At 41.0% G+C, this 19,186-nt stretch overlaps 1 protein-coding gene across 6 annotated transcripts in view; it reads left to right on the top strand.

Moving 5' to 3' along the window:
- The window catches only part of Pld5 (phospholipase D family, member 5), a 355,705-nt gene that overhangs the window by 158,484 nt on the left and 178,035 nt on the right, over nucleotides 1-19,186 (top strand). For 3 of the 6 annotated variants that reach the window (XR_015635137.1, XM_087580310.1, NM_001191674.1), the window contains exon 2: nucleotides 8,700-8,836. Coding sequence is in view for 4 of the 6 variants with exons in the window: in XM_087580310.1 (XP_087436436.1) it covers nucleotides 8,700-8,836 (137 nt within the window). In the remaining 2 variants the exon portion in view is untranslated. Of the gene's footprint in view, nucleotides 1-8,699; nucleotides 8,844-19,186 lie in introns of all 6 variants that reach the window. The other 3 variants (XR_015635138.1, XM_087580311.1, XM_087580312.1) reach the window with 1 other exon arrangement.

Raw genomic sequence — 19,186 nt, 5'->3', positions numbered from 1 at the left:
TTCTTTATGGTTCTACTTTTGTGCACATGTGCACACTTGCAAATCCTTTCATGAAAATAAGTCTTGAAATGGGAACGTGAGAGACAAGAATATTGTGTACTTTCAACTGTTATCCAAGCAAACTCTGCTGAGTTGAGTTTAACAATGCCCATCGCCCTAATCCTCATCAACTCCCACTCAGTCTCCTGGACTCTTGCCAGACTAATGTGAAAAAGGAAAAGTATTTATTTGGAAGAAATCTATTTTACCTTTTAAAGTTCTCCTTCCTCTGTTTCTTTATGATTAACAGTCCTACTCTCTCAGTGTTTGCAATGAGGAGGAATTACTTGACAGGCATTGACTCCTAGAGTTAACCCTGCTTCCCTGAGTTTCTCCCACATATTAAGACTATTTCAAGATTAGAGCACATTACATTTACCAAAACAACAACAACAAAACAAGCAAACAACCTATTGGGAATATAGTGATTCATGAGTTGGATGTCTTTAGAACACATGTACTTTTGCTTATTTTGAATTTAGTACAATATCTCATTATTTCCACTAACTTGCCTATTTTGAATTTAATAGACTTTTTTCCTTTCTATATTTTTAAAGCAATATGTTAAAATTAAAGGCTATGTATTTAATTCTGTTAATGTCCCTGTAAGCATTTCAGTGGCCAACTCTCACATGGTTTTGATATAATGTACTTTTATTTTCATTCAGTTCAAGATTCTGATTCTTTCCTTGATTTCTTTTTTAAAACCCATGGTTTACGTAAATTAGTTTTAAATTTCAAATATTTGAGGATTTACCAGAGACCTTTCTTTTATTAGTTTATATTTGATTTTGTTATAGTCCTAGAATTCAGTATTACTAGAGTCACTGTTGTTTCATTGAGACTTGTTTGAAATTCAGAATGTGGTCTTTGGGTGAATGTTCTATGTGATCTCAAATAAAGGCTGACTTCTGCTAAGTCTTTGCTAGAATGCTCCATAAACCTTAAGTCAATGAAATTACTCATTAGTATTCTTCAAATTTTCTACGTGCACACTGGTTTCTCACCACATAACTGAATTCATTAATGAGAAATGGGTTTTTAAAAAAAATCACTGAATGGATGAGAATTTTTAAGACTCATTCTGTTTGAGCCATTTTCATTTAATGCATTTATATTTACTTATTAGTTGCATATTTGCCTTATACTAGCCCTCTTGGTTCTGTTTTGGAGAACCTTACTATTAAAGTTGAAGTCCACCTTGTCTGGATGGCTCTCCAAGCTCCACACAAAATGGAGGACTACCTTTCTCAGTGTGGCTTCCCTTTCTCTACCTAACCTTACATGTAGAGAGTCTCTGAACACAGATGCCTGACCTTATCTGAAGAATTACCCTGTGAAGAGCTCTCTGGAAGGGCTTCATGGTTCAGCACAGAAGTCCCTCTCTAGCTCTTCACCCATATGATAATTAGATGCTGTGTTATGATCAATCAACCCTTTCCACTTGTAACTCTACTCTATCCCTGGAAAGTTAAACTTCTTGAATGACAGTAAAATATTTTCTATTATATTCTCTTTTCATAGAGATCACTTCTTTGTTTCTTATGTTAAGGAATTGCAGTTCATCTGCTAATTCCTTTCAATGGCTTTTTTATATCTAAAATCTAAAATCTAGATTATGCTATTTATGTATTTTATTTATCTTACTTTTTAATAATTATCTTTTTAAACATCATTGGATTTCTGGGGCTTGGTGCTCATGTATTATAGGATACCCTCATCCCCCAGCTACTCTGGGCATTAGGAATACTAGCTCTCTTTGGACCTATTGAAGGTCAAAGATTGTTCTACTCGTGCCTTCCAAGTGGCATCACTCACATATGTGGGCTGATCAGTACTCAACTCAAAACTCAATGAGACTTTCTGAGGCTCTTCTGAGGAGCTTTCTCTCCTGCCCCCTTTAGCTGCCTTGGTCTTTCCAAACTCCCAGCTTTCTGTCCTTGGCTTCTATTGGTGGACTATGGATATGCTTCCCCTTAGCTCCACTGTTCTCAGGACCCATTCAGTGTTCCTCTGCTGTGCTGGTGTGCGGCAGGATCCATGCTAGGTTGCTGAATACATTATATATGACTTTGGAAGAAAATTAGTATAGTTCATGGAAGAGCTGTAGGGGACAGAGGTATCATACTAAGAACCCTGAAGAATATGAGGATGAAGTGGAGTTCACAGTAAAGATTCTCCCCAGACACCTTCTGCAGTATAGAGTGCAGATTTTCTGATTTGGTTTTACAGTGAAATCATTATCCTGCAACTTGGTAGGTCACCAAATGAGATGGCTCTGGATCCTCTAGGTGATGTGTTTTCCTGGGAACATGGGTAAGAACTGCAAGTATAATATGTCCTCCATTAATAATATAGATTCAGCAACTCTGTTATATCACTGCACACAGCCAACTGTTCAACCTTGGTTTCTACCATTGGAGATCTGTTGACTAAAACTAACAGCGATAATAAAATAACTAAATTTGATGATAAATAGAAAATGAAGACAAGAAATTAGAAATCATAAAGGAAAATAATAACATTTATAAAACAAATCTATAGTGTTTGGATCAAGAGACATGAATTAAGCAACCAGATTATTTCCAACTTGTTGGTCATCATTGTCATTGAATCACTCCAATGTCTTTGAGTCTCTGTTAGTATATCTCTTCTTGGAAAATAATTTTTCTAGAAATTCCAGCTTTTCAGGGATTAAGAGGTAGATAAATAAAATGTGTTGTATTTTTAAGCTTGACCATGCTTTTAAAACCTTGTTAGTTTGCTTTGAAAAGAGCTTTAACACTATATGAACTGAGTGGGTTATATTTAGGAAACTACATGTATATACATACTATAAATTTATGTAATAACATTTAATGAAAGAGAAGGCCATTATTTGAAGGAAAATTGAGAAGCATATTTGGGGAAGTTTGGAGTCAGAGAAGGGAAGGGAGAAATATTATAATTATATTATAAACTCAAAAATAAATAGAACTTGTAAATAATGAAAGACAACATGAATTTTTTTTTTTTGGTTCTTTTTTTCGGAGCTGGGGATTGAACCCAGGGCCTTGCGCTTCCTAGGCAAGCGCTCTACCACTGAGCTAAATCCCCAACCCCGACAACATGAATTTTTAAATTTCACCTTTATGTTCATTGGTGCAAATTCCTCACTGCTTATTAAATAATATAGAAGTCTTGTTGGATACATCTATATTTCTCAGGTATAGTACTCTGTCTCTAGTCAGAGGTCTTACATATCTATTTCTTACTTGAGGTAAAGTGCATATAGTAAACATAGGACTTTCAAATACTTTGAATGTTTCTTGACCAAGAATATAACTTATTTGCATTTATAGATAAACTTCAGTGGAAAGCTTGACTGGTTGATTATTTCAGTTTTCAGTTTCTTTCCACATGCTGAGTTCATCCATGAAGTTTGGATTGTATGCGTGTCTATCGGTTCTTCTTAAAACTATTTCCTTTGAGCCAGTTCAATAAAACCATGAAAGTATGGTCTATACCGGTTTCTGAAAATGATCTATTCAGGAGTTAAAATGAGAAATTCTCTTTATAACATCAAGTTTAGTCTCATGGGACTTTAACACAATCATTTGAATAAAGTCTTTCACTTCGATGAGATGGAAAATAAATGAAATAAAGTCTTAGTGTGACCTTATGCTGTTAAAGTACAGTGCTCCAAGGACTCACTTTGAAATGAGGGTGAGAGTCTGGATGTCTCTTCTTTGGTAAATTAAAATGAAAATGCTGGCTGAACTGTTCTAACAGAATTTAATAACACGGAATTAAATTAATAGAAGTTAATGAAAATGCAAAGGTTTATTACATCAAAGAACTTCCAGTGGAAAACGAGTTGGACAGGGTTTTCATTTACTGATTTGCCATGGCCTTGAGAACAAAGAGAAACCAATCAATATTGCTATAGTTTAGGCATTTAGTATTCACTAGGGCTCATTTGTCGGCTTCTACTCTGTACTGATATGATACGTTAAAGACGCTATCTACAGGTTTGGTTTTTAGATGTGTAATCATATTGCCCAGGTTTAGCTCCCTACACTGAGACTTTTAATGAGTGAATAAGTTTTTATTAGTTTAAACTCTTCTAAAAGCTTTTATTTCTGTGCATAACTTCTTGCAAAAGTATAGGAAATTAATCCCAGCGCTTGAGAGTGTGAGGCCAAAGGGCTATGAATTTGAAGCCAATCTAGACTTTACAGTGATTAAAGACCTTAATGGAAGCCCTAACACTTTGAAAGTCTGAGAGCAAAAAAAGTAGGGGAAATGACTCAAAATCTAAGCATAAAATGACTTTCTGGATAGGTTTCCAGTCATTCAGGAAATAATTGTAAGAATTGACATATGGGCTCACATGAGGTTAGAAAGCTTTGGACAAAGCATCATAAATGGCCTCTAGAATAGGAGAAAAATCCTTGCCAGCTATTCAGACACAGGATTTGTATAGAGAATACATCGAGAACTCAAAACTGTAAACAGTTGAAATAAAAATATTCTAGTTCGTATCTTGGCAATTGAGCTGAACACAGAGTTTACAAAAGTAGTGGTGCAGAAGCAAGGAGCCATCTCAGTCAGTAGATTGCCTACAAGAACCTGAGTTTGACCTCCGTAACACATACTTAACAAGCTAGGTATGCAAGTGCACACTTGTAATCCCATCAGTGAGGAGGCAAGAGACATGCAGATTCCTGGAGCTTGTGGCCAGCCAGCCTCGTCTATTTAATGAATTCAAGAACAATGAGAGACCGTGCTTCAAAAAAAAATGTTTTAAATATAGACTGTTCCTGAACAATGACACTCAAAGCTGCAAGGTTGTCTTTTGGCTTCCATATGCTTGTGTACATACGTAACGTGCACATGCATAAAACATAAACATTCAAACAGCCAATTGTAAGGCACCAGAAAAGTGCAAATCAAAACTAAATTGAGGTGCTGAAGAGATGGTTCAGTGGTGAAGAACATTTGCTGCTCTTGCAGAGAACCTGAGTTTAGTTCTTAGCACCCACATCACAGTTGTGTAACCACAGCTTTGGGGGATCTGACACCTCTGACCTTTTTGGGCACCTGCACTCAAGTTCACATGTCCACATGCCAGCACATATGCCTATATATAATTAAAAGTAATAAGAAAAACTTTAAAAAACAAAATGGAGATTCAGTCTTACCCCAGTTACAATGATTATCACCAATGGGGATAGGGCACATTCGTCAGGATGCTGAGGAAAAAGGGAACCTTTACATAGGACACTGTTTGGAACCTGTCTAGTCACTATAGAAATCAATATGGAGGATCCTCAAAAACTTAGAGTCTAGCTGTACCACTTCTGTATACCTGCATGGATGCTCAAAGCTGCAGTATTCACAATTTAAAAAAAAAAAAACAAATTTATGTTGTTTGCAGGAATGTGTATAGAACTTGAGATTGTCATGTTAAGTGAGATAGGCCAATCTCATGAAGACAAATACTGTGTGTTTTCTCCTGGATGTGGAATATAAGGCGAAAAAGCAACGGCCATGAAAGTATAAGCTGGAGTACAAGGGATGAGGAAAGGACAGGAGAGAGGACTGTAGAGAACTAAGAGGAGTGGAGGCGTGGTGAATACGATTGATCAAAGTACATTGTATGAATATAGTAATGAAGTGTCATAGTGTGTGTGTGTGTGTGTGCATCTGTGTGAGTGTGTGAGTATGTGTGTGAGTGTGTGTGTGAGTGTGTGTGTGTGAGTGTGTGTGAATGTGTGTGTGAGTGTGTGTGTGAGTGTGTGTGTGTGAGTGGAGTGTGCGTGTGTGTGAGTGTGTGTATGTGAGTGTGTGTGAGTGGAGTGTGTGTGTGCGTGAGTGTGTGTGCGTGAGTGTGTGTGTGTGTGTGTGTGTGTGTGTGAGAGAGGTGGGGCAGGGAGGGAAAGAGGGGAGAAAGAAACAGACAGAATGACTGCCATGTATGGTTACACCCTCCTATTATCTAACCATTTGCGTGGTTGAGGCAGAAAAATCATGAATTTAAGGCCAGCTTGGGAAGCAGAGTGAGATCTTGTCCTAGAAACAAAACCAGTTACCACCAGTACCATTTATTTTACTTAAGAATGGCCCCAGAGTTCCAGAGTACTCATGTTTCTAGCTATTACTATTGATCTCCTACTGTGTCTAATTTATAAATAAAATTTACCATAGGTGTATGTCTAGCCAAAAATGTAGTGTGTTCAGTCTTTACTATCCATGACTTGGGCACTAATGGGGACTTCTGGAAAACATCCTTTTAGCACACAGGTCAGGGCAGCCTGCAGGACCCAGAGCACCAGCATCTTTTGGGAGCACACTGTAAATGCATATCCTTGAGGCTCCGCCCTGCACCGATTGAATCAGAAACACTGCAATCGAAGCCTAGTATATCTATTACAATAAGCCCTCCAGGTAAATTTAATACATGTTGCAGTTTAGAAATGTTCCTTTAATATTTTGAGTCTTGAAACTGTACTAAACTTATTTGTTAAAAATTATGGTCTGGCGTACTGACACAGACCTGTAACCCTAGCTATTTCCGATGTCGAGACAGAAGAATGACAACTTCAAGGCCTACCTGTGCTGCCAAGAGAATTCAAGATAGCCTTAAATGAATCCCTGTTTCAAACTAGAAAGACAAAATAGACTGGGATGTTGCTCAGAACACCTGCCTAGGATATGCAAGGTCCTGGCTTCAATCCCAGAACCGCCTTTTAACCCTAGTTCTAGGAACTAGGAAATCAGAGGCAGGTGGATCTCTGTGAGTTTAAAGCCTGCCTAGTCTACACAGTGAGTTCCAGAACAGTCAGGGCTACATTGTGAGACACTGGAGGAGGTAGGGGAAGAGAAAGACAGAGACAAAGACATAGAGACAGAGACACAGAGAGACAGACAGAGACACGGAGAGTGAGAGAGAGAATAACCCAGTGCCCTTTCTTTTCCTGGTTTTCCCTCTTTCTCCCCTTCCATATGCATTCTGATGCTTTTGGTTTATTCAAATATTCATTTCCCTAAACCACTTGGGGCAGCCCACAGGGGTGTGTCTCAATAGTGAGCAGTATTCATTGAGTGCCTCACCTTGGGATGGCACAGATAGTCTGCATAAAATAACTCATTTCACTGACTCTGACTCCTCATTTCATCTTCCAAAGTAGCAGCCTTTGTTATCCCTGCTTTACAAACATGTAAGAAACAAGGACAAAGGGCACCATTCCTAGCTTCTGCCTTCTTGCTGCATCCTGCCTCCTAACACAACCCAGAAGACAAAGATTCTCTCTAGGACTCTTACAGTCACTTCTTGGTTAAGGAAGGCTCTACTCTCATAACCTAACATCTTCCGGGAAACTCTGGCCCCAAAAGCCATCAGTTGGGAGGGCCCAGAGAGGGATGAGATTTTAGCATAAACTTGAGAATTGGAGCCCAACCATTCAGATACCTGCAGAGGGAAAGCGGGCTAAAACCATTTGTCCCGGTGGGTGCTCACATCTCCTACCTGGTTACCCTCTTCCACTACCTTGAGCCAGAGGGCTCTACATGGGAACCCCTGAGATTGCAGTGCTTAGACTTGATGGTTAGACTAGTGGACTTCACGGCCAGCACCTTCAGCCTCTAATTGAAAGTCAAGCAGGCGAATGTTATTCACGGTATCGGGAGAAGAAGAAAAGCTATGTCCATATTCATGTCTACCACTCTGGCTTCGTGCTTCTAGATCTTGTGGCCACTATTTGTAGCCATCGTTTGTAGCCTGTCTTTGGGTTGGAAAGGAGGACAGGCTGGTTCTGCAGCATGTATGCCACTGAGAGTTGTTTAACCTATTGGGGGTTGAAGGCTGCATTGCTGGGTAAACATAAAACCCCAGGCATTTCCACCTGAAGAGTGATCCTTTTCTAGCAGCCACATGGTAGTGACTCCCAGAGGACGCAGGGGTGCTTTGAAAAGTATCAGGTTCGCAACCCCATAAGAACAATACCAACCAACCAGAGCTCCCAGGGACTAAACCAGCACCCAAAGAGTACACATGGACAGACCCATGGCTCCAGCTGCATATGTAGAAGAGGATGGCCTTGTTGGGCACCAATGGGAGGAGAAGTCCTTGGTCCTGCCAAGGCTGGATATACCAGTGTAGGGGAATGTCAGGGTGGGGAGGCGGGAAGGGGTGGGTGATTGGGTGGGGGGAAGGGGATAACATTTGAAGTGTAAACAAAAAAATTCAATAAAAAGATGGAAAATGGAAAAGAGTATAAATTTTCTGTTCTCATTGCTACAATCAAATGTAGCAGACTAGAGTTGCTAGCATTCAGAACCTGGTATTTTTCATGAAAAATAAGAAGAATCTCTATTGACAGACATCAGTACCCAATCCATTCAGATGCCAGTCTCGGGGACACAAGATTTTGTGATGATTGTTTTCTTTGCTTGTCTTCCTTCAAAGCCTTTGAAACGTTTATTTGGTGACTACTAAAACAATTGGCTCAAAATACTGGAAGACGTTTTCAGTTTGCTTCTGAAGGCATTAGACAGATCAAAACATAAGTGTCAGAGTAAAACCACCCCTTAAAAAAATAAGAAAAGAAAAAAGAAAAGAAAAGTATCAGTGTCCTCCCGCCCACCGCCCCTGACGTTTCTCCCTTCTCCCTTTCCAGTCCCAGCAGAAGTGCATTGTGATCTTCGCTCTGGTCTGCTGCTTCGCCGTTCTGGTCGCACTGATCTTTTCAGCTGTGGACATCATGGGAGAGGATGAGGATGGACTCTCGGAGAAGAATTGCCAAAATAAATGTCGGTAAGAGGTAACAAACAAAAATTCTCTTTTAGGGGGTGGGTGAGAAATCCAGGGATGGGCCTGGACAGGAAAGAGAGAAGTGTCAGCTTGGATCTGCCTTCAGCAGGACTTAGGGGAGGCCTCGCTCTCCTTAGAGATGCTGGTATTTAGGTCAGGCCCTAGGCATGATTGACGATTTCATACACCCTACAACCTAGCCCTATTCTACAAAAAGAGCTGGTTGGCCAAATAAAATATGTGAGCAGTCTGCATTTCTGGAGACTTCTGTGTATGATGTTTTTATCCACTCCTTAATAAAGCCTGGGAAAGGCAAGCACCCCACTGGACAGAGAACTCAGTTCTATTTGTTTATGCAGTAAACGCTAACTCATGCATCTCGGGGTTGGCTACAGCTTAGCTCATAGTTGTTTCTGTGCTTATTCATTTTAATCTAGATGTTACACCCACTTTACTAGTCACTCCTTATCACAGACCATATCTAGAGATTTCACTAATTCATCTGAAATCCTGGGGATCCCTAAGAGTCATTGCCTAGGGACAGATATGTAAATACACTGTGCTGTTCACATGGTGATGAAATCAACTAAAGATCTGTTTCCGGGAGCATGTCTCTTTGACTACATTGTGTGACTTCAGTTGCATCATGTACCATCTCCCTGGGACTCTTCCTTACCTGCAGAATTCAACACAAGAAGTTTCCTCTTCCACTCTTCCCTGAGCCGTGAACTTTGTATGTATGTATGTATGTATGTATGTATGTATGTATGTATGTATGTATGTGTATGTGTATGTTTGTAAATATATGGACATATGAGCCAAAGCTTGCTTTCAAGTGGAGGTCAGAGAACAATCCATGAAAGTTGATTCTTTCCTTCCAGGGTGTGGTGGTTTGAATATGCTTGGCCCACAGGAAGTGGCACTATTAGGAGGTGTGACTTTTTGGGAATAGGTGTTGCCTTTCTGGAGGAAAAGTGTCACTATGTAGTCAGGCTTTGAGGACTCCTAGTGCCCAAATTCCACCCAGTGTAGAGCTTCCTCCTGGCTGTCTTCAGATCAAGATGTAGATCTCTGAGCTCTTCTAGCAACATGTCTGCCTGAACACTGTCACGCTTTCTGCCATGATGATAATGCACTAAACCTCTGAAACTGTAAGCCAGCCCCAATTAAATGTTTGTCTTGTAAGGGTTGCCTTGGTCATGGTGTGCCTTCATAGCCATGGAAACCCTGAATAAGACACAGGGATTGAACTCAGGTTGTGAGGCTCTGCAGCAAGCCCCTTTACGCACTGAGCCATTTAGTGGCCCTGACTTATTTTCTTTTGCAGGTTGAGGGCTGAGGTAGAAACATACTAAGAATAGGCTGTTGTCAGCGTCAATCTAGAAAACATCTCTACTCCACAGTTGCTGTATGAATTTTGTGACCTCAGTTCAGCTTTACTGTGATATCTATTTAAAAAGCAATCCTGTTGACAGAAGCCTCATAATGGGTACACACATTTTACCTTGGATATCATGACATGAAGTCAAATGTCCTAGAATAAGAAATGTCCTGAACCTTAAATTGCTGACCCTCCTGCTTCCAACTCCCAAGTATCAAGACTACCAGTGTACTCCCCCATAGCCAGCCCTTTCTTTAAATGTGTCTGTTCAATTCATTTGTCTATTTATTGATTGGATTGTTCTGGGTATGCTTTTTCCTGGACTAGATATTAAAAAAATATTTTTACAGACAAAAAAAAAAAAGAAATGTCCTGAATAAAAAAAAATAGACTTTTCCCCCTCTTTGATCCATTGCAATCTAGTTATCAGGGTATTAGTATTATATCGAGAGCAAATGACATGAGAAAGAAATCACTACCCATTTTTTATTTCTGTCCTCAATATTAGAAACATGCACCTACTGAGAGATAGAGTTTTAAACTAGCTCAAAACTCAGCAACAGGATCTGACTCAGGAAGACAGATGTTGAAAATGCAGGAGGACTGGTACAGACTCACTGACCCTCCGGATGTCACTGGATATGAGTAAATGAGTAACGGGTTCTGTTCTGTCCCTGTGATGTTTGTTCAAGCCCCCATTGTGCCCTACAGATAATGTTCCAGCCTCTGTGTCCTACAGATAGTATTCCAGGAAACCAGGGCCGAAGCCTAACCAGATGTGTATCAGATGCAGATGCTTCGTCAACTCTGAAAAAATTTACCCTAAAGGACAGGAATTGAGATCTGTTCTCAGGAGAATGAGGGCTTGACCTTTCCCCTGATTTAAACCCTAGAGTCTTAAGAACAATCCTGTGACTTTGAGAGTTTCCCCTTGTGACATTTTTGGTATTTCCTTTTGATGTCCCCTCATCTCCTGGGGCTTGTGACTTCTTCCTTTAAATAGCCCTTCTCCCAGCCACTCAGGGTCGATGCCTCTGTCTCCCGAGTGGGATACATGTCGACCCGGAGCTCTCCATATTAAACCTCGCCTGTGCTTATTGCATCAAAAAAAAAAAAAGAAAAAGAAAAGAAAGAAAGAAAAATGTATCATTGCCTGTTTCTCTCTTGGGCTAGTAGAAGAAGGGTTGAACTGGAGTCATCATAAAGAAAGCAGTAGAATAGTCGCACATGGCTGCTGTATTATGCTGATCTGTTTGCTATACTTTTACACAAGCTGAACTAGAAAACTCCCTTACGACAAAATAATCTAGGCATTTTTGACCCTCATTAAAAGGTTTTGGTAGGGTTTTTTTTTTAAAGTAACAACAAAAATAATGCAGTTAGAATTACCCTGCTTCATTCAGGAGAAGGTGTCATTTAACTCTAATTTTTGCTTCTTACATCTTTTATTAATTTTTTCATACAATATATTTGATCATATTCTTTCCCCTCTCCCAACCCCACCCAGATCCTCACCACAGGAAAGAGTGAGTGGAGACTAGAATATTCTCTAGGTGCCACAACACTGAGTCTACAGACTTTGGACGTATGGTTATTTAAATAGAAAACATTACCGGTTTCAGATTCCAAACAGATTGTCTTCCTATATTTTCATTTTTTTTTTCTTTTTTTTGGAGCTGGGGACCGAACCCAGGGCCTTGCGGTTGCTAGGCAAGCACTCTACCACTGAGCTAAACTCCCCAACCCCCTATATTTTCATTTTATTTTTGTTTCTGTGTTCTGGGTTTTGGTGCTGGTGATGATGGTGGTGGTGGTGATGGTGGTGTGTGTGTGTGTGCGTGTGTGTAATTCCTGTCCTACAAGGTTTATACGAATTCAGGGCATTGTCTAAATCCATAGCAAAACAATGAGAAGCCTAACACACAGTATAAACTCCATGTTTGTTGCAAAGAGTGCAGAGATCTCTCTTCTGTGTCCCCCACTAACCCCTCACTTCCGGCTTACCCTATATCTATCTCTATCCTGATTACAGTCTTTAGTTCTATGAACACCAACCTGACGAGAACACTCAGAGCATATTGTAGCAGAAGCTTATTGTAGCAAGGGTGTCAACACCACCGACTGTGCATTGCAGAGACTCTGAGGCAGGCCTGGCTGTCAGGGGAAGGTGGCTGTAATGCTCCAAGGGGATACTGCCTACTTGGGGCAGCATAAGGTGCCAGTGTGGTTTGTGACTGTTTAAAGGAAGCGTGCTTGGCTTTCTTTGGTTGGCCATGAAGTAGGGATAAAAATCAGGCAATCTGGGAGTTATTCACTCATTCCCAGCCATTTGAGGCCAGCTGTGATCTAAATTATTGCTTCCCAAAGGCCTGGCCAGGTGGTCCAGGGAGTTGGCTTACTGGGCAAGTTGTTACAAGTAATGACCAAAGCTGAGCTGTGTTCTCCCTTATGGTACAGCTCTAATTCCTTTGTATATTCAGCCTTCATCCCATAGACTTCCCCTGTTCTCATCAGCTCCTTTTAAGTGTTCATTTGATAGTTTCAGTTTTTTGAGGAAGACCTTATGTAGCCTCAGTCGGCCTTCCCCTGCTCACTTTCCTGCCTCTGCCTCCCAAGCGCATGGGCTACCACACCAGCTAGACTCTCAGTGTTTTATTTTACCCCAGCCCTCTGCTAGACTGCAACGTACACGCCTCCGTGCCTTCTCCAGCACCAAGTGTGACTTGCCTTCTGAAAGCTTTAGCTTCAAGTATGCTGCTAATTTTTCTCTGGTTCCATCCATTCTTGTCCTCAGAGTGGGTTGAGCACCATGATGTTGTTTGTTTGTTTGTTTTTGTTTTGTTTTGTTTTAGCTCTTCATTCCTCCAGGCACTGATGCCACTACTAACACTACTAAAAATGACCAAGCTTTTCCAACAGAGCTGGAGTTCCTGAGACTGATGCCCCCCAGCAGGAGGAAATGTTCAGGCCAGTTGGTGTTCTCCAGAAGGCTGGCCTGAGTCTCCCCTCCTGTACAAGGTCACTCTCCCTCTTACTGCCTCACGGCTTCTCTGCCTCTTCTCAGACTTTACCCTGTGGTGGCACTCATTGGAACAACTGACATTACTCTCCGATGGCCGTGACCCCACAGAGGTACATACAGTTTCTCTATAGGCTTCCTTACTCTTGGTGGTGTTACTAAAAACAGTGTCGTGTGCTCAGTGCAACCTTGGCTGAGATCTGCTACTTAGACATTCAAGTCTGCCTGTGTTTGCCTCTCTGCTCACTCCTGAAAGTCAAATGCAGCCTGGCAGCTCTCTCCTCTGTGTTTTGATAGCTTCTCCCCAAGTTCTGTTTTACACCGTGTTCTTTTCCAAATATCTCCCTGTAATTCATCTTGTTCCACTCCCTAGCCCATCTATCCTGCGATGATCTCCAGTCTGAATCACACCGCTCAGTCAGCTGTCCTAACTTTTATGCTTTTATAAATGTGTCTCGCCATGGTCTCTTTTGTCTGCTTTGCTCTATTCTTTGCCCCACATGTTGCTTTTCTGCTATGTGACTGTACTAATATTCACCTAGCACAGATTATAAAATGCAAATTGTTGAAAAAACAGCCCTCCCCATACCTTCTATTTGAGTTTAAAGATGAGACCTTGCTGCAGTCCCCGGTTGTTTATTCTTTCAGTTGGCATGGCAACTTCTCTGCTGTCTTTCTCTTTTGAGACTTTCCTCTTGCAAATCTTGTCATCTCAAGACTACTGGTCCGGAGTCACAAGCCACTTTGATTCTTTATATTTTTCCCACTTCCTATATTTCCATGGCCAGTCCTTTTGTGGCAACTTTGGGTTTTCTCGGTGCCATTGGCACATTTGATCTGTTCATTGCAGACAAGGCTAGACTTTTAAAAATCCTGAAAACGAGAACCCACAAGTTACCCCTGACCCCCATCTTACATAGTACACCATGGCTCAGCACCGAGCTTTTAATAGGCAATAATTTTTATGTGACCCAAGTATAAATTACTGAGACTGTACTGTTCATTGGAGTGATAATGTGTGACATTTCTTGTGTCGCCGTGGTGGGATTTCCTGTGGGGTAACAGCAGAGACCGAAGTGTTGATGGTACAACTGGAGACTATGATGAAAATACAAAGTTCCGATCAGCTGCTTCTCAGTGGCAGAGCTATGGGAAGAGAAGTTGTTTTGCAATAACAAGCTTTGCCTTTGGATGATAACAGTCCCCATTTCCCTATGGGGATAATCTTTGATATAGTTTTTTGAAGGAAGGCATATGAACACCAGACAGATGGGTACCTTAGCTGTCAGTGACGTAGAGAGCAGCTCCTTGTGGAAGGTGACTGCACTTTGCCTCAGTAGGACTTTGCGTGACAGTAGGATCCAGTATATCTCTGGAAGACTTAACTAATCAAAGTTCTGTGGCTAGAGCACCTTGTGCTTGACTGTTATGGCCAGTGCGCCTGACAAGTGCCTCCCCTACCAGCAACCTTCTTTGCAAACCAGGGACCGGGATAGGAGGTGTCAGGAAGGAGAGGGGTTTGTGAATCACTAGCTAACCTCAGGATGCAGTGGGCGGGAGCTAATCCCTAAGAGGCAGAGCAGGCAGGAGCAGGAAGAACAGTTCTACTAAAGTAAAATTGAATACTTTAGGACTGATTTTTTTCTATCTGGCATTGAGTAAATAACTCAGCAATAATTAGAAGCAGAAGAGAAAAGTTTAATTCTGAGTGAAGGCAAAGAGAATCCTCTAAACATATTTCAGTGCGGACATTTTTAGCTCTAAACTTGACTTTCAAACATAATGACACATATTAACATTTTATTTCTCTATTGAGCCCAATCAAATTCATATATGAGAGATTTTTATTAGTAATCATACACAGAAAATTATGTTTATATAACCCCCCAGCTAAAAATTTCTGAGATTGTTTTTTTTGAAATAGTTCCTTATCTTTAACATGTAGTCTTTTAAAAGAGGAATTCTGGGTGAACGTGACACTTCCTGGTGGTCTGTAATTACCACTTGGGGAAGCAGCAGAAGCTAATTATTTCAAAGTTTTGATTTTAATGAAACTTAATATACAACTAATGATGCTGACATTTCCTGTTGCCGGTTTGCTTTTCCAAGAAGATTATTTGAATGTGGTGTACATTTCTCAAAAAGTTCACTGAACTCTTATAGGCAGAGCCATACCTCATAATCATGATGAATGCCAAGAACTGTTGTCAGTGATGGACAGCAAGGATCATATCTCTGTGAAGCCATTCTTACAGTGCCAAGGAGAACCCGGAGTTAACCAGAAGCAATGAAAACATTGACAGAAAACATTACTTTTGCTATGTCATGCATCCAGGTAGAGGTCAAGGGCATGCATGCATGTGAAGGTCAGAGTAGCAACTTGTAGGAACCAATTCTCTCCCCACCATATGGGTCCCAGGGTTCAAACTCGGGTTGCCAGCCGTGGCTTTAAGTGCCCTTACCAGTTCAGCAATCTCACCAGTCCTTTACTGCACCTTTTGAGCCCCAAATTTATTTATGGTGTTGGTTTAGACCAGTGTTCTCAATGTTCCTAATGTCACCTTTAGTACACACAGTTCCTCATGTTGTGGTGACCCCCCCAATCATAAAATTGTTCCATTGCTACTTCATAATTGTAATTCTGCTACTACTATAAGTTTTAATGTAATTATCTGACGTCCAGAATATCTGATAGGTACAAAGGAGTTACTACCCACAGGTTGAGAACTATTGGTTTAGTTTATTTTTTCTACATGAGGTTAAATTTCTTGGAAATGCTGCAGAAATCTCTCTGCTTCACTACATATAGTGCTCTGCTCACATCCTGCCATCCTGACCAGCTCCATTTCTGGATGTTCCCCATCTTTGTCAGTGTCTGCCCACAACTGTGGTTACTGTATATGGCTCCCTGAGCCACAAACGCCAGATCTCAGTGTCTGTCTGTGCATTGCTCACTTGGCTGCATGCAGCCTTTATAACTGTCTCGATCTCACAGGCCTCAAGGAGACAGCCTTTTTTAAGCTCAGACTATCCTACTTCTGGGGGCTTTCATGCTGCCTAGAGCTGATCTTGACCAGAATGCCCTTGATACTGACAAATGCTAGCATTAGTTATGGATTTTTTTATTCCCAGTCATTTAACTCATCCCATCCCCACAGTAGTCTTGTGCTGCCAAATAAGAATATTGAGGTCCATAAAAATTCCCATTATAAATCTGGATGACAGTCACAAGTAATATAAAATACCTCAGTGTGACTCTAATCAAGCAAGGGAAAGATCTGTCCAACAAGAACTTCAAGTCTCTGAAGAAAGAAATTGAAAAGATCTCAGAAGATAGAAACATCTCCAATGCTCATGGATTGGTAGGATTAACAGAGTAAAAATGGTCATCTTACCAAAAACTATCTACAGATTCAATGCAATCCCTATCAAAATCCCAACACAATTCTTCACAGAGATAGAAAGAGCAATTCTCACATTTATTTGGACAACAGCAACAACAACAAAGAAAAAACAGGATAGTGAAAAATATTCTCAACAATAAGAGAACTTCTGGTAGAATCACCATCCCTGATCTCAAGCTCTACTACAGAACAATAGTCATGAAAAAGTTGCATGGTATTGGTAAAGAGACAGGCATGTAGATCAATGGAATAGAATTGAACCCACACATCTATTGTCACTTGATCATTGACAAAGAAGCTAAAACCATCCAGCGGAAAAAAGATAGCATATTCAACAAATGGTGCTGGCTAAAGTGGCGGGTCAGCATGCAGAAGAATGCAAATTGACCTCTTCTTATCTCCTTGTACAAAGCTCAAGTCCAAATAGTTCAAAGACCTTCACGTAAAAACAGATACACTGAAGCTATTAGAAGAGAAATTGGGAAAGAGCCCCAAACACATCAGCAAAATGTGGATCATTTTGATCATAAGTTGATCATAAGATCAACTACAGAGAAATGGGATCTCATAAAATTGAAAAGCTTATGTAGGGGGTTGGGGATTTAGCTCAGTGGTAGAGCGCTTGCCTAGCAAGCTCAAGGCCCTGAGTTCGGTCCCCAGCTCCAAAAAAAAAAAAAAAAAAAAAAAAGAAAAGAAAAGAAAAAAAAAGCTTCTGTAAGACAAAGGACACTGTTATCAGGACAAAATGGCAACCCTACATCCAATAGAAGGCTAATATTCAATATATATATAAAGAACTCAAGAAGTTAGACTCCAGAGAATCAAATAACCCCATTAAAATGGGATACAGAGCTAAACAAAGAATTCTCAGCTGAGGAATATCAAATGGCTGAGAAGTACCTAAAGAAATGTTCAACTTCCTTAGTCATCAGGGAAATGCAAATCAAAACAACCCTGAGATTCCACCTCATACCAGTCAGAATGGCTAAGATCAAAAACGCAAGTGACAGCAGATGCTGGCAAGGATGTGGAGAAAGAGGAACACTCCTCCTTTGTTGATGGGGTTGCAAGCTGGTACAACCATTCTGGAAATCAGTCCGGAGATTCCTCAGAAAATTGGGCATAGCACTACCCAAGGACCCAGCTCTACCACTCCTGGGCATATACCCAAAAGATGCTCCAACATATAACAAGGACACATGCTCCACTGTGTTCATAGCAGCTTTATTTATAATAGCCAGAAGCTGGAAAGAACCCAGATGCCCTTCAACAGAGGAATGGATACAGAAAATGTGTTACATTTACACAGTGGAATACTACTCAGCTATTAAAAACAATGACTTCATTAAATACATAGACAAATGAATAGACTAGAAAATAGCATCACAAAAGAACACACATGGTATGTACTCACTGATAAGTGGATATTAGGAAAAAAGCTTGGGATACCCACAATACATCTCACAGACCATATGAAGCTCAAGAAGAAGGAAGACCAAAGTATGGATGCTTCAGTCCTTCTTAGAAGGAGGAACAAAATAATCATGGAAGGTATAGGGTGGGAGGAAGTTGAGGGAAAGAGAAGAGGGGGAGAGGAAAAGAGGGAAGGATCAGGAGTGGGAGGAGAGGTGGAGATGTACAGAGTCAGAAAATTGAACAGAGGTGTGTAACAATGGGGGATGGGGAACTGGGGGGCACCAGAAAGTCTCAGATGCCAGGAAAGCCAGAGGCTCCCAAGACCCAATGGGGATGACATTAGCTGAAATACTCAACAAAGGGGAGAGAGAACCTGTAGAGACCATATGGAGAGGTTAGGCATGGCCCCAGTTGAGGGATGGGGCCACCCACCCATCTCAAAAATTTTAATCCAGAAATGCACTTGTCTAAAGGAAATACAGGGACAAAGAGTGGAACAGAGACTGAAGGAAAGGCCATCCAGGGACTGCCTCATCTGCGGATTCATTCCATATGCAGCCACCAAACCCAGTCACTATTCCCTGAGATGCTCTGCCAGAACTAGATGTGGATGCTTGCAGCCAACCATCAGACTGAGCACAGAGACCCTAATGGAGGAGTTAGGGGAAGGACTGAAGGAGCTGAAGCGGTTTGCAACCCTATAGGAAGAACAACAATAGCCACTAACCAGACTCCCCAGAGCTCCCAGGGACTAAACCACCAACCAAAGAATACACATGGAAGGACCCTTGGCTCCAGCTGGTTATGTAGCAGAGGATGACCTTGTTGGGTACCAACGGAAGGAGAAGCCTTTGGTCCTGTGAAGACTTGATGCCCCTGCATAGGGAAATGCTAGGGCAGGGAGCTGGGAAAACTTAGTAGAAGAAGTAGGGAAAAGGAGAAAGAGAAAAAATTTAAAAAAAGAACAATAGACACTTTCAGCTCAGTCCGTAGCATTAACTGAACTGCTGGATGCTGGGAGTCTGGAATCTGGTTGTTACCCTTTGTCCTGTTTATTTTGTTTGTCACTAGAACAAGCAAGCAAACAAACCACAGAAGTGTGGCTAAGAGAGGAAACTTTCCTCCCCAGTTTG

The sequence above is a fragment of the Rattus norvegicus genome, chromosome 13 (assembly GCF_021556685.1).
Source record: "Rattus norvegicus strain SHRSP/BbbUtx chromosome 13, alternate assembly SHRSP_T2T, whole genome shotgun sequence".
Lineage (NCBI taxonomy): Eukaryota > Metazoa > Chordata > Mammalia > Rodentia > Muridae > Rattus > Rattus norvegicus.
Note: the sequence above shows the minus strand (reverse complement) of the source record. Positions and strands in the feature narration are given on the sequence as shown.